The sequence below is a fragment of the Puma concolor genome, chromosome A1 (genome assembly GCF_028749965.1).
Source record: "Puma concolor isolate L17-30 chromosome A1, mPumCon1.1.hap2, whole genome shotgun sequence".
NCBI lineage: Eukaryota > Metazoa > Chordata > Mammalia > Carnivora > Felidae > Puma > Puma concolor.
In genome coordinates, this window is record NC_141667.1 from 114,397,499 (window position 1) to 114,423,371 (window position 25,873).

Genomic DNA, 25,873 nt, shown 5'->3' on the forward strand with positions numbered 1-25,873 from the left:
GTGGCTTTATTTTTACTCGTGTTTATTTTGCTTTTGCATATTATACATGCACAAACTAAGAGAAGTCAAATGAGTGTGTCACCAACGTTAAGAGGAAGTAAAATATTTTAAATGCCTCTCCATTTAATTTAATTATCCACCATCCCATCTCCAAGTGATTTGGAGCAGATTTTCTTGGGGGATTGTTAAATTTCTGATATCTGGCACGATGGCATTTGCTTCTGAGATGGATAATGTTGACAGTTCTGAATAATATACCACCCTAAACCATAAAGGCATAGAATCTCAGCCCTAGTCCCCTCTACAACCTCTTCACTTTACAGAGCAAGAAAGTGAGATGAGAAACAGAACCAAAAACATACAGTTAAATATCCAGCAGTTTATTAGGCATACAATAGACTTTGAAAATTTGAACTATAATATTGCTAAAATATAATTTCCTTATTTTTCTGGATGTTTTCATTTTCTAAGAAATGAGCACATGTGGAGGAAGTAGCCTTCAGAGTCCATCCGACTCCTCTTTCTTGCGTATATTACATAATCCTTGTCTGCTTCAGTTTCCTTATTTCTATAACTATTTTTTTAATCACAGAATTGAAGGAAGGATTGAATGAGTTGACATAAATGTATAAAGCTCAGAGCATGGTCCCTCTCAAAAAGTTCTGTTTCCTCTCCACCATAGAATACATTATATGTAAGACAGGATTATTTTAAGGACTAAAAAATGATTAAAGGGAATACAAGTGGCTTTCTTTCTCACTAGTAATTAAAATCTAACAAATGCAGGCAACTTACAAGCAAAAAAAAAAAAGACCAAGTAAATATCAGAACTCTGTGCATAGGCTTAAAAATATTTTTCATAGTTATAATTAATATGCATATATTATATACTTTTTTTTTGGTACACAAAATGACCTTGTCTATATTTCCATACTTCCTATTTCATTTATTTCCATATGTCAGTACTTCCTAGTCACACTTCTCTAGCATTTAACTGTCCAGGAGAAAAACCTACAGCTTCTTTGATCACAACAAACTCAATACATGCTCTGTCTTATCACCTCTAGTCCTCAGGCACCTGCATGTTGAAGGTCTACCTTGAGAACCACAGAAGGTAGGGAAGATGCCTGATTCCTTCATCTATCTGCAGTGATTGGCATACTGTTTAGTGCAACATAGATATCCAGTAGGAATTCTTTGATTAAAAAAATATTACCAAGGGAGCATACCAGGGTGTCCTAACCTCTTTTAACTTCTAACATAGTTGACATATTAATATCAAGTTGTCTCATCCCCTTTTAAACACATGTACCCTTCTCAGTGCTGTGCTAATTCTTGGTTGTCAGTAAATTCTCATATGCTCAATCTATGTCTTCAATCTTCATTCTATCAGTAAAGTTTCCTCTTTAAATTAATAGGGTTCAGTTTTGACCATCATTACATTTCAATACATTTTAACACCAAATAAATGTTAAATGTCTGTGATATTTTAGAGAGCCTATATTACCATTTTCCCTGCTGTAAAAAAAAATAATTCAAAAGCTTAGAAAGTTTGCGTAGAACTAAGATGGGAAACAGTAACAGGAAAATTAAGGCAAAATAACAAAAGAAAAAATATGACATTAATTCCAACATTAGAAAGTATTCCTACATGACTAAGAAATGTGTTCTGTTTGACTTACACACTTTTGCTGACATTTTCACACAAATCTGAATGTTCCTGAAGAAAAGACAATCAAGTCATCATCTATCAGACTGAACCTACTTAAAATAATATCTATGCCTAAAACAAACACAAGAGAAAAGCTGCTCTGAAAAGATGCAAAATAGTGGCAGACTTTTGTGCTTTGTTACTTGTGAATTTTCAAACACACAAAACCAAGTCAAGTCTTTACTGAAATGGCCAACATCATGTGGTCATCAGAAGGCAAGGCTGTTGTCCTGGAAACATTTCCTTTTAAAATTGTGACACTGACCAGCCCAATGTGCCAAAGACGAAGTCCTAAATCTGAAAATTGACAGTTTGCAAAGCCATGCAGTATATATTTAGCCACAAGGTCATCTATTTCCCAGATGACATCAGCAAGAGGTTTGCATATTTCAGCTGAGACTGACAAAGATGAATTTATGTCACAAGAGCAGGGGACAAGCACGAGGAAGTTCGAGGAAATGCACGCCTACAAGCAGAAAGGTTGGGCAAGGACTGCTGAGAAGTCCCGGGCTTAGCCCAGTAGAGATAACCACGTGCAAAGTGGGGTTGTGAACATTTCATTTAGTCCTGGGAACATAGCTGACGATATACAGGAAATCATTGTTTAATTAGCAATAAAAATTAGCTCTTCAGTTGTTTCCATTGGAGTTGTTTGCTGAAAGGTCTCTGTTTTTCAAACTCAGGAGTTACTATTCTTTACTAAATATTTGCTAACAACGAATGCCAAAATTTAGGTTAGTTTTCAGGATATGACACAGACATGGTTAAGGGACATTTTAGAGAAAGAACTAGGAGGCTAGCTGGGAAAGCAGATTAATTTTATCTGTGTCACTGTACAATATCTGTTTAATGTATGTTCCAATCAATGGCTTGAAAGAGTTTACCCAGATTTTACAGTTTTTTGTTTTGTTTGCTTACTTATTTGCTTTAGGTCCTCATTGATTATTTATTTCTACAAGATTATTTTTTACTTTCATTTAAATGGATCCCTTAAGTACCTGAAATTTTAATTGATGTTCTACATGTAGGAAAAGTGCAAAATGGGAAGAATACACAGGTCAAGGTGTTTTTATTTAGTTCAGCCTCTCTGCCTCAGCACCATTGACATTGTGGGCTGGGAAATGTGCTGTGATGTGAGGCTGTGCTGTGCACTGTGGGCTGGTTAATAGCATCCCTGGCTTCTACCTACTAGATGCCAGGAGCACCCCCACTCCCCTCCCCAAGTTGTGACAATCAAAAATGTCCCCAGGTATTGTCAAATGTCCACTGGGAGCCAAAATAGCCACTGGCTGAGAACCACTGATTTAGATCACATCATTAAAATGAGAGTAATTAATGGAAATTTATAGAGAGAGACATAAAATAAAAGATAACTATTACAGCTTCACTAAAGCAAAGTAAAAAAGTCCTGTGGATTATTTCTCATCATTGGCATTATATTCAGACCAATTTCTAGAACTACACCATAGTGATGAATTCACGAGTGCCTCTGAAGTCCGAGACACATCCTGCATTGTCTGAGAATGAGGAGATTTTCTACCAAATTCCACATATTCCCTCAACATCTTATAGATCATTTAGTTGTATGTCCTATTTTATAGACATGAGACATGCAGTGGTCCAATGCATTGTTTAAGTTCCTCCTGAACCAGGTCAGAACCCACAGCTTTAGATTCCCAAATCGTTAATCTTTCAAATGTACAATAGACTAGAATAATTTTCATCAGTTTGAAATTAATAAAGGTTTTTATTCAATTAGAATATTCATGTGAAATTTTCAGTTAATTATTATTCTAGTAGTAGAACCAAACTATAGCTACTGTTAAACTGAGCACATTCTGACCTCCTCTTGGTGGTGAAAAGTACATTGGAAATCTAAGCACTAGGTAACTCACCATTCAGTGTTCACTGTTCAGATAATATTAGAAATACTGTCATTTGTCCATAAAGTCTAAGAGAACTAAGAACAACCACTTAAATTTTTCTGAATATAGCAAAGTCACGTATTCATGTACCTAACTATGGGCTATAGATATTCACCATTCACTCAGCACATATTTGTTGAGTAGCGCTGATTATATTCCAGGTACTCTTCCAGGCAATGTTGATACAGGTAATGAGCAAAAGAGGCAAAGAATCTACCCTCGTGGAGTTCACATTTCAGGGCAGAGAACAAAGACCAAACATCAAATAAATACAATGAACAACGTTTAAGCTAGCAAGAAACAAAGTAAAAGGGGAAAAATTGATGGGTCATGGTAGTCAGGTAGTCATAGAAGGACTTTGTGAAGAAGAGGAGACATCTAAGCAAACTTGATTAGACTCAGGAAGCAATGCATGTGCAAGGGCAGCCTATAAAGCTCTAAGCAGAGGGACCCACAGCAAGGACCCAAATCCCAGAACAGGAACAAGTTTGGTCACAGTAAGGAGTTTGAGTGTGATGGGAAAGTAATGTAGGATTTCAAGCAAGGGCAAATACATGAGCAGATAGTAAGAGAACATTTTTGAGCAATATACTGTGAATGTTACCTTTTCTCCCAAATTTTCCATAAATGACAAGGGTAGGCTTGTGAAATTTTGAGATTTGTACAATGGCAAAGTGACCTGGAGACTTTTGATGTTTCCTCTTTTATCCATGTGATAAAAAAGTCCTCCTGTAAAGAGAAGAAAAAGAAACAGAAAGTCCTTCTGCCCTACTTGAAGGAGCATCTATGTAAAGTTCTGAGGCACAGTTCTGGTGATATTTGCTCCCCAAGGGTAGCTGCACTGAATTCAGCAGGATCCCCAAGTCTCACCAACAGATTTGTTCCTGGAAATGGTGAGAAGTCTGTCACCTGGGGCCTAGCATACTCTGTCACAGCAGGGCCTAGATCACCTGCCTTCTGCACCCAAGCAGAAGATGAGCCACACAATAAGGGGCTTATCTTTTATTCTTAAAGATACATAGAAGCCGCAGCCATTGCAGCTGGGTTCCTTGTCCAGCATTGACCCGAAGTGCTTGAGAATTGAACCAGACTCTTCCTGAACTCCAGGAAAACCTGACATTAGGATAATGTTAAACACTTTGTAAAACAAAACAAAACAAAAAACAAAAATGAAAACAAAACAATGAAAGATTGAAGAACTAGGGACTTGAAGCTGAAAGCTGGTCTCCTGTCCAGTTTCTTGGTTCCAGTGACATTATTTCACTCAACTTAATATATTCAGTTATCTGTGAGTCACTCTGCAATCTCATTTCAGACAGGGACAACACAGTGACTTATAGATACAGTACCGAATATATAGTTACAGTACAGAATATACAGACTGGAAACAAGCTTTACTGTAAAGAATGCCTGTTGATGAGGAGACTATTGTCACAACCTAATTATTTCTTCTTATTCAGAACTATAACTGATGGATTGTGTGAAGCCCCATTCTACTGCTCTGTGACACATGGATATGTGGGTACGTGTGTGTCCGGGAAAAAGTGAAAAGGTAGAGGGAGAATGTTGTTACCACCCATGCAAGGAAAGGCTCTGAGAACCTCACTGTGGAATTTTGCTCAGGTCACACTTCCCTAGGCATGGTTCTGTTTACTCTTGTAGGCAAAATGAATGTTTTTCTGAAATTCCAGTTGTGGATGTAAAGTCACATGCGAATCTCTTTCCTGTAATAGGAGGTGTTTCTCTGCCTTCTACCTGATATATAAATCATCTCAATTATAGGACTAGCCATGTCCTTACTCTCACCCCCTCCCCCAAAATACTCACACTTGCGACTGAGGCTAGACTATATCCTTTGGGGGTATTGAAGTGGTTAAAAACACAGGTTATGAATGTAGTATAAAGTATATTATTCTAACCAAAAGTAATCCTGGCTATGTTATACGTCCCTTCAAAGATATTTCTAAATATAAACACTGACTGATTCTGCCAGAAAGTTATGATTTTCCCAGTTGCTTTAGCCAAATATTGGCATTTTCATGTTTCAACCTTATATTGGTTTTAGGGTATGTGGTAAGAGGGAGGAATGAGAAGTCTTATTTAATCCTAAACTATACAATGCTATAAAAATACTTGCTATACCTAAGAATGTTAAGTTTTATATCTCTGAAGGCAAAAAAAAAAAAGCTGCCAAGTTAATTTTTTTGGAACAGACATATATTTCATAAACTTTACTTTCAGAAGAGAAAAACTGAGATAGATATTTCTAAGTTGAATTTGACTCTTATGAAATGACTGGAGTGGACTTTATGGGATGCCTCCTCAAAGGCCTTGAAAGGTAATTAATTGCTTTTATATGAATATTCCTAATTTTCCTCCTTAAAGTTTTACACAGTTACCTCTGAAGCAATGTTAGGATAAAATACATCAAAGTAAGTCAAATAGCTAAACACCTACTTATTTTAACCTTATATTTGATTAAGTGGCTATGAAATGGTCACTCATCTGTTTTGATACATACAAAGGGTTTTTATGCAAAAAAAAATTATCAGTCTGTTTCATAATCCCATTTCTAAAATACACACAGAGAAAGAGTCATTATCACCTCCCTTTAGTATTAGACACAATTGACAACTGAAATTCTATGAGTGCACTTGTGTGTATGTATAGTGTGAAGGCTGGGAAGTCCCATGGGAAGGAGCTCAAGGATCTGTAAGGAAAAGCGCATGCCGATGAGGGCGTGATGGCTCACCAGTGCCCAGACTGCCTCTGAAGCCCTCTAACATGCCATTCATGCACCCAGGAAGTTCGCCACCCCCATGCCACTCCACACGCTAATGACCACTGGCTCTAAGCAACAGCTTTTGGAGCAGGCACAAATGCTTCAAACCCCTAAGGACCACTCACTAATCCAGATTTTTTTCCAACTTCATATCACTTGGGCCTTTTTGCTTGTGGCCTAACCTTTCTGAAGGCTTCCCAGAGCCATCTTAGTGACAGGAAGTAACAGAATCTGATGATTTATCTGTGTCTCAGTGGCTAAGAACGGGACTGCCTGTCATTGTGAATCAGAAAAAGCAATCACTCCTATTTTTCTCCCAGTTATTTTTCTTCAAAACAGAAATAGATATCACTTTTCTCATCACAGGACATAAATATTTCTGTTATAAAAATTAAGAAAAAACAAAAATTCATGATCCTAGGGCCTAATAATAACCATATTTTGGTACACATAACATTTTGTTACATCTTGCCTTTTTCAGGTTTTTCTGTGCAATTACATTATGTTTACATAATTTAAAATATTTAATGGCAACAAACTATTATTTCTATCTAATAATTCAAAAAAATTTTAATGTTCATTTATTTTTGAGAGAGACAAAGCATGAGTGGGGGAGGGGCAGAGAGAGAGGGAGACACAGAATGGGAAGCAGGCTCTAGGCTCCAAGCTGTCAGCACAGACCCTGATGTGGGGCTCGAACCCATGAACTGCCACATCGTGTGAACTGAGCGGAAGCCGGACGCTTAACCAATTGAGCCACCCAGGCTCCCCACTATTTAATAATTTTTAAAATATGATGGTATGTTATGAGCATCTTTACATGACAGTAAAAATAGATCTGCATCAAGTGTTTACTTGGCTACAAATGTATATCCTTTGCAGGAGTACCATGAATTTAAGAAGTGTTAATTGTTGGGCATTCACTTGACTGTTTCTATTTTGTTTTTATAAATAACCTTGGAGTGAATGTCCTAAAAGACCCATCTTTCAACTGTCTGATTATCTCCTTAGGATATATTTCCGGAAGTGAGACTCTCTGGTTAATATATGCTATTTTTAAGGGCTTTGGATGTAAGTTACAAAATTGCCCTCAAGAAAGGATATATCAGTTTATTCTCCCACCAATAGTGAACAAGTGTGGGAGGCTTCCTTTTCGATTCAGCCTTCATCATGTCATGCATTTACTTCTGTTGGCTCATGACAGAATATAGAGCCTATGGAGTTAGGGTAGATTTTAGAAGAAAAAAAAAATGTCTCAGAGAAGTTGAGACTATTCTGTGGCCCTTTATGAATCACAAATGTGAACCTTCCTTCCTGCCTCTGCTTTTGTGGGGAGCAGTGTTTCAGGTCATGTGTGGCATGCTAATGCTGTATGGCAAATGTTTACAGCTTGGAAAAGGCTTCACTAGGGTTTGATGTGGATCCAGGAGGAAGTAGAGGAGTCCCCCAGTGTTTGTGAAACTCAGCATGAGAAAATAATCTCCCTCCTGCTAAGTGGGTCTCAATACTCAAAAGCTGTACGAGAAGGTCAAGGGGATAGAAAATCTCTTCCTCTGCCTCAGGCTTTAAGGACTTGAGAGAAGCACTCTCTGATACTTTATAAAATGAGGAAATAAATAAACAGGAGCTGGATTCTCTATTCTGCCAACATTCCTTGTCAGTACCCTGTGAAAAAATATGTATAAATTCAAAAGGCTAAATTAAAAAAAGAAATGGAAATGTATTACACTGTTGGCAGGAATACATTTCTGATATAATGACAAAATCTGGGAGCTGTTAGTAGAAGCATGTGCTTGCAAATTTTCATTCTTCTTTGAGAATCCTGATGAATAAATATTATAAAATTAAATCAAATAGTGGGCTAATCATTTTAATACTTTAGTTTTGATACAGTAAGTACCCTTATTTTAACAATTCTCCAATACCACATTGCTGGGCTGAAAATCAGTTAGAAGTAGGCCTGTCAAAGGCAATTGTTTCCACATTCTCTTTCTTTCTTGTCTCTCTAGAGATGCCTTTCTACAATAGACTGTCTCATTTCTGATCTTGGCCAGCTAGACCACCTGTTTTATTTGGGTCTTATTCTAAGTTGGATGAGAATCAAGGAAAAGGTTGCAGGCACGGGAATAACATCATGTGGTTTTGCTCAAGTATGTCTCTATTGTCCCTTTCTTCTGGGCTGGTAGAAATACTGAATGTCTCCCACCCTTATCAGTCCAGAATCACGAGGCAGCCAGACCTCTCAGAACTTCCCATGGTAGCTTACTAAACTATACATAGGGTGACTTAAGCTGATCAAATGGGTTATAGTCATTGTATTACTTCCCCATCTACAAAAGTAATATCTACAAAAGTAGACCTTTCAACGATAGAGCCTGTTCAGAGGGGTCTTTGATGGGCTTTGTCAATTTGTCATTTAGCTGCCACTATCTGTCCTCTTGCCTTTCCCTATTGTTCATTTCTGTGACATCTGTTCCTTTTATTTCTTCCTGCCTCCATGGTTTTCTACCACTCCCCAAAGTTCAAATTGCTATCATTGCTTGAGTGTTTTCTATATTATTTCAGAGGAGCTGCTTGGCTCCATTTTTTTTTTTTTTTTTTTTTTTTTTTTTTTTTTTGGACCCTCAGCGAGATACAAGCTATGCGTCATTTGGTGGAAATGTGCAACCATACATTTTTTTCTTTTTGTGACTGAGCAACAGATTTATTCTTGGTAATGACTTTACCTTTGGTACTCCTCTTTATTATTTCTGGAATGTGAGGCAAAGTGAGAGTAGTTGTTTTGACCAGTAGGATAATGATAAAATGAAATGATTTAAGTATCAGAAAAAAATTGGGGGGAGGAAATGCTAATATCTAAAATAAATGATGCGTTTTCTACAATGCAGTGTTTTCTCTTTAGATATTAAACATCCTCTTTCAGTTAAATACACAGTGGTAATAATAGGCTGATGGAATTTGAACAGATCCAAAACTGTCTTGTGTTTATCCAAATGCTGAGGAGAAAATATTAGTTAATTCTGCCAGCTTAGAACAAGTTCCATTTACATGAACCTCTCACAATGATACATGATGTTTCCTCGCAAAAAAAAAAAATGACACAAAAAGCAATTTGTCTGTGTTTCTTGGGCCAGGTGCTTTAAGATCTAACCTACGTTAGCAATAGGAAGATGGCAGATGGACTCTTTTTTTAGATCTAGACTCTATGCTCAGATAAGTTAACTACAAACTTTTAAAATGGTTGTGTTCTACTCATACACCTTCAGAAAAAGAAAGAATAGAAAGTGGGACTAAAGGGGGAAAGAAAACCCTTGATGCTTTACAAGAACTTGGATGTACAAAGTCAAACCAAGTAGTTTGAATAGAGACTCTGTATTTGTAAGGTTTACTCAGCAGAATTTAGAAAGAAGTAGTAAGCATCATAGCTGAGGGCAAAGGCCCCTGCAGTCAGAGTGCCTCAATTTGAACACAAAGTCAGCCACTTGCTAGATGAGGGATCTTGGGCAAATTATTTAACATTCCCATGCCTCAGTTTTTTCCATTGTACAATGGAGGCCCGAATAAGACCAACTTCCTCAGGACTGTTATAAATATGCAGAGATGCATGTACAGGACTTAGAGTGATGCTTGGCACAGATTGAATACATGATGAAGGTATCATTACCATCATCACCACCAGGTTTGCCCTTATGAAGAAAAAGCCAGTTTCAGTTGGGAGAGGCCCAAGATATTGCAAAGAAAAATAGTTTTTTGTCAGCTTCCAATAGCAACATTCTTTCTATGGGATTCCAGAAGAAGGAAAAGTAGTGAAATCATTTTTTTAAAATTCTTGTTCATTACTTTTTATAATAAATTGTATTTTTTAAATCATCAGAGTAAAATTGACTCTTTTTGTTATATAGTTTTATTAATGTTGATACATGTGCAGATTTATGTAACCACCACCACAATCAGAAGAGAGAACTGTTTTCCACCACAAAAAAAAATCCCCTTTGCAACAAGCTTACTCCCAGCTGTAACTCCTGACAACCCCTGATCTGCTTTCTATCACCACAGTTTTTACTTGAGAAAGTCGTTTAAATGGAATCGTATTTAACGTCATCTTTTGAGGTTAACAACTTTCATGCAGCATAATGACTTTGTGATTCCCCCATGATGTTGCATGCATCAGTATTTTGTTCCTTTTTATTGCTGAATATTCCATTACCAGTTTGTCTTCACACTCAGCTGTTCAAGGATATTTGTGGATAGAGCTGTTATAAACATTTGTGTACAAGCCTTTCTGTGCATATAAGTTTTTGTTTTTCTTGAAATAAAACCTTTTACTTCATTTCTGTTAAATCCCATATCTGTGACTAGGAGACTTCATTTGGAGGAATAGAAATCTCAGTAGCCAGAGAAACAAACTAAGTCAGCAAGTGGATTTCAACCATATTAGGGACAAATCAATAGAGACTCCAGTAATATAAAAAGGTTTCTGAAATTCAGGGACATTTTATTCATTCATTCATTCATTCAAGTTTATTTATTTTGAGAGAGAAAGACCATGACCCGAGCCAAAATCAAGAGTCAGACACTTAACCAACTGAGCTACCCAGGCACTCCCATGGACATTTTTAATAGGAAACATTATTAAAAACATGTGGTTAATTGATATTAGTTTTCCTTAACTTCATGAAGAGTATAAGTTTATTGTCCATTTGGGGTTGTTCTTTGTTTTTCTTTTTTCTTTCAAGCAGGATTTTTATCTAGAATTTCCAAAGATCTCACATTGTACTCAAATTCTGATTTAGTAATGCAACTGTTTTCTATGTTTGATAAGGCCCTTTTCCTTTTCCACTTCTGAAAGCAAGATTATTTTTAATGGTTTCATCAGGGCCATGAAAATAACCTTTCACAAAAACAACTTTTGACTAAGGTAACTGCTTGTCTCTTTGCTGAGAGTTAAGAAATAAAGCAAAGTTGTCCACGTGTTCGGAAACTAAAATTAAATATGACAAGAAGTCCAAATATTAGTGTTTTTTCCTGTTGGGCTATATAAAGCTTCTGCTGATTCGTCAATGTTTCCTATAACATGTTAGCCAGAGCTAAACAGTTAAAACTCTTTCCTTTGGTAGTCTGGCAGCTGAGTTTCCATCATTTACTGTGCTATAAAAGAAAATTCATCATAAATTGTTTTGGTCTCTTGGAACATTTCTTCTGGCAAATGAAGGTGATAGTTAACAGAGTCTCATTCAAAACAGAACAACAGCAATATTAACCAATGTAAGTCTAAAAACACTAGGAAATATTGCTTCGAAACTAAAAATAAAAACCAGTTCTCAATAGGAGAAAGAAGGCAAGGGCTGGCTGGATTGCTTTAGAAGATAAGTGGTAACTCCATGGATCTAAGCAGAATTAATCAGACAATTTTTTTATCTAGGGAGATTTGATAAAAAACAAAATCATACTATTTCATAGGCTGAGTTTCTGTCAGAACTACCATCCCATCATGGGAATTTTGTATTGTGTGGCTGAATTCCCTTGGTGAGGCTATGTCTGATTTGTAAGATTTTGTTCATATAAAGAAACCCTTACAGAAAATTGTAAGCACAGAAAAAAAAAAAAAGAGGCAGAGAAAAGGGAAGAAGTTTTAGTCATCCTTTAGCATCTCCTTCTATATCCCCAAATCCTGGAAAACCTATTTGATAAGAGAGGGTTATTTTGTGAGCTAAAACTCTCATGGTAAAAAATGTTATCACCTTTGAGAATATTTTCATCAAGCTGTGACAAACTAGTGATCACTTTTTCTCCAAGTCAGGAATATAGCTCAATGATTATCACATTGAAATCGTATAATTATGCCACCTGTTATGCTTTATTTCTCTTTAATAATTGAATTGTGTAAATTCTGTGAACAGTACATTGATGAATAGCTACTCATTTATGATAACCCAAAACTTTAAATGTCCTCAAACTTAAAAATACAGAAATGCATTGAGAGTCTGATGTGAAACACAAATAATCCTTAAGAATTGGAAATCTTGGTTTCTAGACTGAGCTCTGATGTGAATTATTTTTCAAAATTTGAACCTCATATTTCTAGAAAGTAAATTTTGGAGTTAGTTCAAATGTTGGCTTAAATTTCAGCACTGCTATCTAATTAACTGTGATGTAGGGTAAATTATTTAACTAATATGATCCTTCCATTCTTTACAATGGTTAAAATTGTTCCTGGCATGTTTACCTAATAAAGTAGAGGTGAAATAATGGTAAGGTATGTGAGAGCACGTAGAAAACTCTCAAAAACTATCATTTAAAAATAAAGCTATGCTGGGGCGCCTGGGTGGCGCAGTCGGTTAAGCGTCCGACTTCAACCAGGTCACGATCTCGCGGTCCGTGAGTTCGAGCCCCGCGTCGGGCTCTGGGCTGATGGCTCAGAGCCTGGAGCCTGTTTCCGATTCTGTGTCTCCCTCTCTCTCTGCCCCTCGCCCGTTCATGCTCTGTCTCTCTCTGTCCCAAAAATAAATAAACGTTGAAAAAAAAAATTTTTTAAAAAATAAAAATAAAGCTATGCTAAAAATAAACTACTGAGATTTTTGCATGGTGAAGGAAACCATAAACAAAAGTGAACAGGCAATCTATACATGGAATGAGAGAAGATATTTGCAAAAATATATCTGATAAGAGGCTAAGAATCAAAATATACAAAAAACAACAACAAAACCCAAAAACACAACTAAACACCACATGAATAGTTTGATTAAAAATGGGAAAAGGACCTGAACCGATATTTTTCTCAGGAAAATATGTGTATGGGCAACAGATATATGAAGGGATACTCATTATCACTAGTAATCAGGGAAATTCAAATCAAAACCACAGTGTGATATCACCTTACACCTGTCAGAAGGGCTGGTACCAAAAAGACAAGAAATAATAAGAATAGGTGAGGATTTGGAGAAAAAGGAACCCTCATACACTGTTGTAGGAATGCAAATTGGTGCAGCCACTGTGGAAAACAGTACCATACAATCCAGTAATTCCACTACTAGATATTTATCCAAAGAATATGGAAACACTAACTCAAAAAGGTATATGTACTCTTATGTTTATTGCAGCATTATTTACAACAGCCAAGATATGGAAGAATGCTAAGTGTCTATCAATGGATGAATGGAGAAACAAGATGCAGTGTGTGTGTGTGTGTGTGTGTGTGTGTGTGTGTACACACAATGGAATATTAGGCATCAAAAATGCTGAAATCTTGCCATTGACAACAACATGAATGGACCCAGAGGGAATTATGCTAAGTGAAGTAAAGCAGAGAAAGACAAACACCATATGACTTCACTCATATGCTCATATGTGGAGTAACAACAGCAACAACAAGAACAGAAAGCAGAAACAAGGCCATAAATCAGAGGACATACTGGTAGTTTCCAGGTGGAGGGTATGAGCAAAATGGGTACAGAGGAGTCAAAGATAAAGGCTTCCAGTTATGGAATGAATAAGTCACTGGGATGAATGGTACAGCAGAGAGAATATAGTCAGTAGTATTACGATAGTGCTGTATAGTGATGCATGGTAGCTTCCCTTGTGGTGAGCATAGCATAATATAAAGAGTTGTCAAATCATTATGTCATACACCTGAAATTAATGTAACACTGTGTGTCAACTATACTTCAATTTAAAAAAAAAAAAAGTAAAACTATGATGAAACAGAGGACTGACTTGGGCGATAGCTAACCCCCGGGGATAGGCTCTATGGATACATGTGAAGAGGCCAGATTCCAGATTGTTGTTACTTGGATACTTATATAGGTAAGACCTGCTTTGTCTGAAGGCTATCATCAAGTTTTAGAATTTTTTTTAAGTTTATTATTTATTTTGAGAGAAAGAGAGGGAAAGAGTGGAGAAAGGGACAGGGAGAGGGAGAGAGAGAGAGAGAGGAGAGAGAGAGAGAGAGAGAGAGAGAGAGAGAGAGAGAGAGAATCCCAAGCAGGTCCCACATTGTCAGCACAGAGCCCAATGCAGGGCTCAAACCCACACACCGTGAGATCATGACCTGAGCCAAAGTTGGATGCTTAACCTACTGAGCTGTCCAGGTGATCTGCTCCCCTTTTTTTGGCTGCCACTCTTGGATTAGAGATACCTCTGGACATAAATTCAGCCTTTAGCAGATACACTAACTTTTTCATGCAGAAGTCTACCTTCTACAAAGTATCACTTCCCAAAGAGAAGTGTGTTCATAGAGCAGGATTTGGCCTAATATTTCTTACACTGAAAAATCTTTACATCTTCTCTGACCAGACCAACTCAAGGGAAAATGTTTCTGGCCTATAAAATTGAATGGTGCACTTAAGATGAAGAGACATATAAACTTCCCTATTCTAGTAAGGTGAGTGATCCTTTGGGATTTTGAGCATGGTTCCTTTTTGTGTCAGATCCTGAAATGCCCAGAGGAGTATGGAAAGACTTCCTAGTCCATTAGGTAAGAAGGTAACAGTAGGCAGATACCACACAAGAAGGGTTTGACAGGACTTGCTCTATTTGAGATTTATTAAAGACAGAGACAGGACTATAGGTCAGGGATCCAAAATCAGCAACTTTAAATTTGAGCAGGAACTCAGGAGAGCTTTTATCAGGGTCAGCCAGGACACAAGAAGTGCTCTGGAGGAGCGCTGGTCCTTCTTATCCTGATCAGCTTAGATGTGCCCTAGTGATCATTTCCCTGAGCTCCACTACTGGTCTTATATGATGGAGATCAGTTAATGCAGACCTGAGTTTCTTAAGAGGAATGGAATATTCTCATTCCCACAGGTTTCCTTGGTCTCTATCTAGGAGAAAGATCATATTCTCTGGAAGGACTTTAGCTTAGGAGTTCGGGGTTCTTCACTCCCAGGATAAGGAGTAGGGGAAGTCAAGGGAGACTTCCCCTCAGTTGTGGTCTCAGCCTCTAAGCCCATGTCCCAACCACGCAGCTCTGGCTAGAATTGGCACCATAAGGATTCTAAACAGACCCTCCCATAGTCAGGTGTAATTGTCTCACTAATAAGGAAACAAGTGATTGACTTGTCTCATCAGTAGCCCTCACTTTATATTCATATTTCCACTACTATACTACTAAATATGCTGCTCATATTTCTGTTGGTCCTGAAGAAAACAACTTGCATTAATTTCCACCGCAACAACTTAAGGTTCAATATCTTCCCTATCAAAATAGAATTTCATGTTCGTCATTTTTGCCCCCATCCCCACTCCATTTGCATACACTGCAGGCAGTGAATTCTATACAGCTAAATAAATGGAGTTGGAGATGAGGTGAAAAGATTGCCGGTTGAGAAAACTCTTCAAAATCCCCATCAGGGGTTACCGTACACATTGAATAATTGTAGCTTTTCTCTATATGGATCTAAAGTATAAAGACTTTGCAAGGATTTTTTTTCCAGTGTATAGATTAATCAAGTGGCTTTTCTTCACTCCTCTGATTAGATTTTCATTCATTATTTTTTCTTGAACTCTCACTTCCTAAGAAGGTGAGGGTAATCTAGTAGCAAAGGATTCATTCACTTTTCTGTCAGCAGCATTGCAGAAAGTTTTGATAGGCACCAGCAAAGCTAATAATGAAGTTGAGATTTTGTATAACTTGGGAGTTCTCTTCTATTTATCAATGTATTAATTCCACCCAGAGACCAGCAGAATGCAAATATGGCAGTATAAAAATGTATATACATGGGACACATATTTTGATGATGCTAGCTGGAATAAAGGGGAAAGAAGGCAAAACGATGCTTTGTGCCTGTGTATAGATTTGAGAGAAACCAACAAGATAAAGTGACAAGCTGACTCTATGTGGAGCACAAAAATCCGAGCCTGAGTATCACCTCCTCCAATTGCTAACAATTTAATTATGGACAAAAGAAGACATTTACATTCTCTACACCTGAGTTTTCTCAAAGTAAAATGGACCCTTCCCAAATCTCTAGCTGTATGACCAGGTTACTTCGGGAAAAAATGGGGGAGCACCTGGGTGGCTCAGTGGGTTGAGTGTCTAACTCGATTTCAGCTCAGGTCATGATCTTAACGGTTTGTGGGTTAGAGCCCCACATCTGGCTCTGTGCTAACGGCACGGAGCCTGAATAGGATTCTCTCTCCCCCTCTCTCTCTGCCCTTCTCCCTCTTGTTATCTCTCTCTCAAAATTAATAAATAAACATTTTGAATGGGATAAAATAAATGAGAGCATTATTAAAACTCAAAGCCATAAGAACATTAAACAGCGTAATTGTAGTGCCTCGGCAGGAAATGATGTATCCTGTTCAGAGGAAACACACAAGAGATAGAGGTGAAGGACCAACATCCCTTGCTTATTTTTATTTTTTTAAGTTTTTATTTAAATTTCACTTAGTTAACATACAGTGTAGTATTAGTTTCAGGTGTATAATTTAGTGATTCAACACTTCCATACAGCACTAGGTACTCATCATAACAAGGGCACTCCTTAATCCCCATCACCTATTTCACCCGTCCTCCCACCCACCTCCCCTCCGGTAACCATCAGTTTGTTCTTGACAGTTAAGAGTCTGTTTCTGAGTTTGTCTCTCTTTTTTCACCCGCTTTTTGTTTGTTTCCTAAATTCCACATATGAGTAAAGTCACATGGCATTTGTTTTTCTCTGACTCACTTTGCTTAGCCTAATACTCTGTAGCTTCATACATGTTTTTCTGGAAGGCAAGATTTCATTCTTTTTGATGGCTGAGTAATACTCCAGTGTGTGTGTGTGTGTGTGTGTGTGTGTGTGTGTGTGCGCGCACGCACACGTGTGTGTGTGCAGGTGTGTGTGTACATGTGTCACAGCTCCTTTATCCATTCATCAGTTGATGGCCATTTGGGCTGTTTCCATAGTTTGGCTATTGCAGATTATGCAGCTATAAATATTGGGGTGTGTGTACTTTGTCTGTTTTTAAATGCTCATCAGTCCCTTATTATAAAATCAGAATTCAACTAAACCTAAATCAATGATGGACCATTTGTTCCATTTCTAACATTCCCAGTAATTTATTGCATAATTTTTGCCAAGTTATTTGACCTTCCTGGGATTAGAGGGACTGAAGAACATTCAATATCCAACATCCTCCAGGCTTCCTGACTCCCAGTCTCATCTCTATTCAGTGAATAGAATGCTATAAACCACATACAGAGCAAGACACCAATCTTAAGCTGGATTCCCTGAGAAAGTAGACCTGAGGCAGGACATGAGACTAAGTAATTTATTTGGAAAGTGATCCTAAAATGTGCTGATAGGGGGATAGGGCGATAAGAAATGAGGGAAGGACAAGAAGTCAATATAGGGTACATTATCAAGCAGGTTACCACTGCAGACAGCTGAAGCTCAGTCCATTGGGGGACATCTGGAAGACTGGATAGAACATATGTCAGCGTTTTCCCATCTAAGCAGAGAGGAAGGTGGGTTATAGTCTCCTCCACTTCTCTTCCTTCACTGGCAGAGCAATGTTCTTGAGACAACACTCCCCAGCACCTATGGCCTGCTGTGCACACCAGCCAAGCACATCAGAGAAATCCTGCAGTGACAGGTCACAAGTGTGTGCACAAGGGAGTCATCAGCATGCACAGGGAGGGTGAGCGCTGAGGAGACATGGGCAGGGCTATGACAGCAGATGCTGTAATATTGTGAAAGACAGGAATATGTGCTGCTCAGATTCTCCTTCAGAACAGGAGATAGCTGCTTCCTTCAAGATGCTTAGCTGAAGGACTCCTATGGTTAATGGCTTCTGGGTCCTCCTCAGGTTTAGAGGTGAGGCAGTGCTCTTCTTGGGATAATTCCACCTAATGACTGAGTAAGGCGGTGGTGCAAGGGCCTGTCCATTCTTCCTAACCTAGGACTTCTATGACGAGTGATCTCTGCTCCACACCCCTCATGGTAGAAGCTTTCTCAGGTTCATTCTAGTCTCACAGCTCCTTCTGCCCAGTCAGCCTCCATCCCTTCTCCTTTCTCAGGTGTTACTACCTTTTCCTTTCTTAACTTCATCTCTGTGTCTGCCTTCTGGAGAACCCAACCTGCAACAGATCCCTAATTCAAAAGAGAGTTCTAGAAAATGTCAACCTCTGGACTGAAAGCAAAGAATCTACATTAGGTGAGTCAACAGAAAAGTTGGACTGGAAAGACCCTTTCTACAGCAGGACTGGACAAGAGGAGGACTCCTCCAAGCATGTCGTTGGGAATCAACCAGACAAAAATACAATCAGTAAAAATAAGAAAAAAAATTGGATGCATGAAAGAAATGTAAGGTTTGTTAGACACTGAATAAATACTTGAAGGGATGATGGAATTTCCTTCTCTAGCTATTATTTTTTTTTTTTTAAGGAGAGATTATCTGGATGCCTGGGTGCCTAAGTCCGTTAAGCCTCCGACTTTGGTTTTTGGTTCAGGTCATGATCTCATGGTTTGTGAGACTGAGCCCCATGTCAGGCCACAGGCTGACAACATGGAGCCTGCTTGGGATACTCTCTCTTCCTCTCTCTCTACCCCTCTTGGCTCGATCTCCCTCTTGCAGTCTCTCAAAATAAATAAATAAAGTTTTTTTTAAGGATAGATTATGTATTACATTGAGGTAGATGTAATTTTCAAAATCCTTACTACAGATGCTGTTATTTTTATTTTTTATTTTGTTTTATTATGTTTATTGTAGGGTGAGAGTGTGTGAGCAGGGGAAGGAACAAAGGGAGAGAGAGAAAAAAAAAAAACAGAAAGAGAATCTTAGGCAGGCTCCACACTCAGTGCAGAGCTGGACATGGGGCTCAATATAATGACCCTGGGATCATGGGTACTCGACTGACTGAGCCACCCAGGTGCCCCATGTTATTTTTATTTTTTAAAAGTTCTTATAGATGAGTGTACCTCTTTTATAAAATTGCATAAGCAGGACTCAACTGCATCAAATCCAATAACTTGATTTATACACATGATATTGTAATAGTAAGAAAGGCCTGAACAAGAATCTGTTATTTAGATTTAGTTATTTGAAGGGAAGAGAAGGAAAGTCAGGTAATATGCTTGAGAGCCTGTTATGTACCAGAAAGTCCAGTAAGTGGTCCATTTGTTCATTCACCAAATACATTTTTGAACACTCACTATTTTCCAGGCACAGTTCTACATACTAAGATACATCAGGGAATGAAACATATCACAATTTCCTGCTATTGTGGAGGAAATTTCATACACTTGAAAGAAAAAAAAAAGGATGATAAAGATTAAAGTAAAATAAATATCTGATAAAGGATCTTAGAAGATGCTACATAATATGTAAAAAATAAAAACAAGAGGGAAATCTAGAATGCTAAGTAGGACATGGTTGCAATTTATTTATTTATTATGTTTTTTTTATTTTATATTTGAGAAAGAGAGCAAGCAGGGGAGGTGCAGAGAGATGGGGAGTGAATCTGAAGCAGGTTCCAGGCTCTGAGCCGTTAGCACAGAGCCTGACGTGGGGCTTGAACTCACAGGCAGTGAGATCATGACCTTAGCCGAAGTTGGACGCTTAACCAAATGAGCTACCCAGACGCCACATAATTTAAATCAAGTAGACAGGGTAGGTCTCATTGAAAAGGTGACATTTGAGCAAAGTCTGTATTGAGGTGAGGGAATTAGCTATACGGATACCTGCAGACAGAGACTTCCTGATGCAGGGAATAGGCAGTGACCTCAAGCTCTAATTCAAAGTTTTCTGCCTTTAAAACCCATCCTCTTTTTCTTGATCCTGGCTGTGGCATTCCATAAACCACGGCACTTTCATCCTTGTAGAGACCATTCCTTTCTCTTACAACCATCAACCAGATGCAGTTTGATGAGATAATTGTCCAGCTGCAAACTATACTCACAGATGTAAATATACATTTCCTTTGCTATAGCATAATATTCATAAGCACGATGAGACATATTGGAAAACAGAGTCTGAGAGGTATAACCCACAATCACATTGCATGTGTGGTATGACTTGGGTTGTTTTCCTAGAATACTCATTAAATGGTAAATGGTAAGCAGGGCTTAAGTAGGTCTCTAAAAAACCAAACATCTTCACTGAGAGTCATTTTCACTTAACCAGCTGGAAGGCATTGCAGAAGTCAGTTCAGCTAATTTGCTCTCAGGCCAACCCTCTCCAGGCTCGCACTCCAGGCTGAATGTTTGAAGTGACATCTTTTATAATTGCTCTCTGTGAATCAAAAGTTTATTTTTTATTTAGAGACCAATTTCAGCGACTTTTACCTGAAACTAGCAACACTGTATCTTGCTTGCAAAAAAAGTATTGTTCAAAAGATACACATTATTCAGTACAACTAGAAATACCCTGCTGGACAAGCCTTACCTGAGGAGAATTTTTACACCAAACTGTACACCTCCACATACCCATAGAAAACCCACTTTCTAAATATCTTTGACCTTTTAGCTATCTCTCTTCCTCTTTTTCCTCTCAGTGCCTAGACTGCAGTGTCTCCTAAAGAACATCAGAATTAGGAATTAGACGATGAGAATCAGAAATAAGTAAGCTTGAAGACATCAGCAGCCCCTTGCAATGAGAATAAAACTGACAAGCATCCAGTTATGATATGCCTCTTCCATAATAATAGATTTTTTAATGCTATTGTTTTTATGTACAACATGAAATTTGTGGAGTTCCCTAAAAAAGAGGTAGTGTCTACTTTGAAATTGCATTCTGGGGGCGCCTGGGTGGCTCAGTCGGTTAAGCGTCCGACTTCGGCTCAGGTCATGATCTCACAGTCTGTGAGTTTGAGCCCCACGTCAGGCTCTGTGCTGATAGCTCAGAGCATGGAGCCTGCTTCGGATTCTGTGTCTCCCTCTCACTCTGACCCTCCCCTATTCATGCTCTGTCTCTCTCTGTCTCAAAAATAAATAAATGTTAAAAAAAAAAAAACTTTAAAAAAAGAAATTGTATTCTGTAATCTATGGAACAAAGATAAAACATCCTTGCATATCCAAAGAATTCTTCCCAAGGATGTGCAAATGTGCTGAAGATATGAACTCATGGATCTTCCTACTCTCCTTTTAGTAGCTAAGAGTGAGGTATTACGCTTCTGATTGCAGAGACAAGGACCCAGTGTCAACCCCTGGCTGTTCAGCCATCACATATGTTGCTTTCCTTGAATTTAAGTAGCCATTTGTCTCCTTTACCTTCCAGAAATGTATCTTTTTGAAAGGGCACCTATGCACACACACACACATGTGCGCACACACACACACACATTTTTTTTTTTAATGCAAAACAAGGATTTGCTGTGGAAGTCACTCTTGTGCTTTAACTTAAAATAGCTTTGCAAAAATAAATGGAGGCCATTTTCACCCCCAGCTTTGCCAAAAATCAAAATTGATAATATCCAGTTTTGATAATGGTATAGGGAAATGGGTACCCTGATACACTGTTGATGCAGAAATGAGGTGCTACCAAACTTTTGGAAGGCTAACTCTAAGTTTCTATTAAGTAAAGACACTAGCATACTTTTGCTGTGGGGAGTCTATCTGCAGAAATAAAAGGACTAGGATTCATAACACAAACACATTTATTTTAGCATGCTTTATAATGAACAAAAGCAACCAAACAAATCAAGAAAGCATAGGGAAAATGCAGTTTCTTATCAATGAATGAATGATTGAAAATTTTCTATTTTATTCATTCTGTGGAAAATCGTGTTACCATGAAAAGAACAAACTACTTCTGCAAGCATATATCTGGAGAGATATCTAGGTAGATTAAATGAAAAGATCAAGTTGAAGATACTATGTCTAACATTACCCATTTTTAGGGAGGAAAAAAGCAACACTCACATATAAGAAAATATATATATATTTGTATACATACTGAAATACATAGAGAAAAATAGGGAAGGATAAAACCTGAATTGTTAATAGTGAGAAGCTCTATGTACCCCTGTGTTGGTGAACTAAGGAGAGGATGAGTGGAAGGGAAGTGCCAGGGAGATTTGGGACTTTAGTTTTTTCAACTTCTGTGTTTGAGCATGTATTACTTATGAACTTTGAACTAAATACCCACCCTCAAAAAAATTTAAAAAATGTTTTAACGTTTATTCATTTTTGAGAGACAAAGAATGACAGAGTGAGAGCAGGGGAGGGGACAGAGAAGGAGAGAGATACAGAATCCGCAGCAGGCTCCAGGCTCTTAGGTGTCAGAACAGAGACCACCCGATGCGGGGCTCGAACTCACGAACCACGAGATCATGACCTGAGCCGAAGTCGGAGACCCAAGTGACTGAGCCACCCAAGTTCCCCCTGCCTTCGAAAAATTTTAAGGAAGAAGGTCATCATGACACATAACGGTGAAGTAGAAGTTGAGGGATTTGAGAATCAGCCATATTGAATTAAAAAACCCAGTTTAGCTACTTGTTCCTGTGTGATGTCAGACACATCACTAACTCCTCTGATCCTCTGTTTCTTCATGTGAAGTAGAGACAATACTTCTTTCGTGTAAAGCACAAGGCATACTGCTGGCAGATAGGAGGTACAAGACTAATGCTCTCAGTCATGGAAGAACAATGTCTTCTAGGTGGACGTAGGAGGAGGCAGGAGATAAAGGCTGGGAAGGATGGTAAGTGAAGTTTCCTAGGGATATTTTGGTCAATTAAAAGGAATTTGAGACAGCAGACTCACAATGGAGCTGCCTGAGATGCACATCCAGACTCAGTCTCCTTGAAGGACTGCTTCCTCAGCAGCCCTAGAATCTCAGGCTGGAAGCTGAGCAGACCTCATGGATGTCACTTCTGAAGCATCCACTTTTCATCAGCCAGGAAAGCCTAAAGGCAAACTGTTGGTCTTTCTGAGAAAAAAAAAGATACACTCTCAAAGATTTTTCAGTGTCTAACTTGAAAGGGAGGGACAACTGCACTATTTCCAGTTTCACAAACACTGTATCAGAAAACAGAGAAGAGAGAGACCGGGAGGAGATAGAAATCCTTTGTGTCAGACAACAGAAATTGTTTAGTTGGGCAGGTTTCCCTGTTAACCAGCTGGTGGGTAAATTACTGCTGGAAGGAATTTATTCTGACCCTGGTGTGCTCTGCCTTAACGTCTTATAGATTTATTCTCAAAATTTATCAGATTCAAGACAAAACCCAGGGCAAGGTAAACCAAAGTTGTGGATGAAAAAAATGCATGGTGGCCTCACTGCAGAACTGGGAGGAACCAATCTAGTATAGTTAGCCAGTTCAGTCAAGATTACTAGAAGGCAACATGACAAGGATTGCGTGCAACCATCCAAAGCTATAAGAGACAAAGAAGAATCCTTCCCTAAGGCCTTCAGAGAGAGCATGGCCCTGCCAACCCTTGATTTTGGACATCTAGCCTAAAGAATGTGAGAGAATAAATTTCAGCTGTTAAGTCACTCTGTTTGTGGTACTTTGTTAAGGGAACCCTAAGAAACTGACAGATTTTGGTAGGACTCCAGGTGTCCCCAAATCCTAGATATAATGTCCTAGTCCATTTGGGCATTATGGTATCATAACAGAACACCACAGCCTGGAGGGTTTATAAACAAGATAAATTTATGTCTTATAGTTCTGGAAGCTGGGAAGTCCAAGACCAAGGTGATATTCGATATCTGGTGAGAGCTCACTACTTGGTTCATAGAAAGCTGTCTTCTTGCAGCGTCATTACAAGATAGAATGGGCAAGGAAGCTCCCTAAGGTCTCTTTTAAAAGAGTATGAATTCCATTTATGATGGCTACATACTCATGACCTAATTTCCTCCCAAAGGCCCCACTTCTAAATATGAATTTTGAGGGGACAAACACATTAAGTCTATAACATATGCCCTCTCCTTTTAGGGTAAAACTATAGGATTTATGACTATAGAGGCTGGTTATTGGCTTAATAAAAATATCAAGATTTCTCTATCCTATAGACAGCATGAACATCATTATTCTAAAACCCTCTGCAATAGAGGAGGTAGGAGCGCAGACATTATCGTATATTTAAATCCCCATCTTGTTGGTGCTAAGCTGTGGATCTCTGGCAGGGAATCATTTTCAGTGCATTAACTTACACATTTATATTTTTTTAAATTTTTTTTCAACGTTTATTTATTTTTGGGACAGAGAGAGACAGAGCATGAGCGGGGGAGGGACAGAGAGAGAGGGAGACACAGAATCGGAAACAGGTTCCAGGCTCTGAGCCATCAGCCCAGAGCCCGACGCGGGGCTCGAACTCACGGACCGCGAGATCGTGACCTGGCTGAAGTCGGACGCTTAACCGACTGCGCCACCCAGGCGCCCCCACATTTATATTTTTAAATATTGGAGATAACAAGATAAACTTTCAGTAAAGATCCGGTAATTCTCCCTAATTGAATCTGGTGTCTTACCCAATTCTGTTAAGCTCCTTCTGTGTGAGCCACAGAGGTTCCTTGTCCGATGTGGTTCTATGATGGAATGCATCTGGCTCATTTTAAGGCCCCATTACTATTTGCAGATAGCTTTTAGTTTTTAGTTCAGCACACACCCAAAATCCTTCTTGTAAATAGTCTTTATGGAGACTACACTTACCTTCAACATATTCTGCAAAATGCTGCATCCTTCCCTACTTGCTTGAGAATGACATTTTTATCTTTTCTTGACTGTCACAAGGTATGTATGATGTTTTCTTTGCCTGCTGTGTTCTGACTCACTAGTTGTATGCAGAACCTGTTCCTTGGCACACAGAATGCATGAGGGTTCACTAGGACATTTCCTGTGTAACCCCTTTAAACATCCTTCAACATCCTCAGCTCTGTTCAGACCTACTACACTTCAATAGGGCTTTAGTTAACCCATCTTGCCAATCTCCACTGCAACAAATAAATAGAGTAACTGTTTATTCTTAGTTAAGTTGTCTCATTAACTGTTTGTCTCATTTTGATTGACTTTTATACTACACGGAGGCTATGTCTGCATCACTTTTTTTTTAAATTTTTTTTTAACGTTTATTTATTTTTGAGACAGAGAGAGAGCATGAATGGGGGAGGGGCAGAGGGAGAGGGAGACACAGAATATGAAACAGGCTCCAGGGTCTGAAAAGTCAGCACAGAGCCCGACGCGGGGCTCGAACTCACGGACCGTGAGATCATGACCTGAGCCGAAGTCAGACGTTTAACCGACTGAGCCACCCAGGCGCCCCTCTGCATCACTTTTCCATAGGATTAATGCCTTGCATTCTTTTAATTTACTAGGAAATAATGTTCGAGTTAAGATGCAAACTCTTATTTATTACAAAAGAAATGCCTGCAGAAATAAGCTTAACATGTGATGGACTGATAACAGAGTGAAACATAACAAAAATCCTACTATCAATAGCCATTATCAGTCACACTAAATTGTAGGGGAAAATGCTTTAGTATTCACATCTGAAACCTGGAAAAATTTTCTAATGGTAAATTTTCATTTTCCCATTCACT

The 25,873-nt window shown here is 38.5% G+C and overlaps 1 protein-coding gene across 2 annotated transcripts in view; it reads right to left on the reverse strand.

Annotated features, from left to right (window-relative positions):
* LOC147584379 (uncharacterized) overlaps positions 1–25,873 on the reverse strand; it is a 279,072-nt gene that overhangs the window by 58,418 nt on the left and 194,781 nt on the right. For both annotated transcript variants that reach the window (XR_015249033.1, XM_086700538.1), the window contains one exon: positions 4,241–4,365. Coding sequence is in view for 1 of the 2 variants with exons in the window: in XM_086700538.1 (XP_086556664.1) it covers positions 4,241–4,365 (125 nt within the window). In the remaining variant the exon portion in view is untranslated. The remainder of the gene's footprint in view (positions 1–4,240; positions 4,366–25,873) is intronic.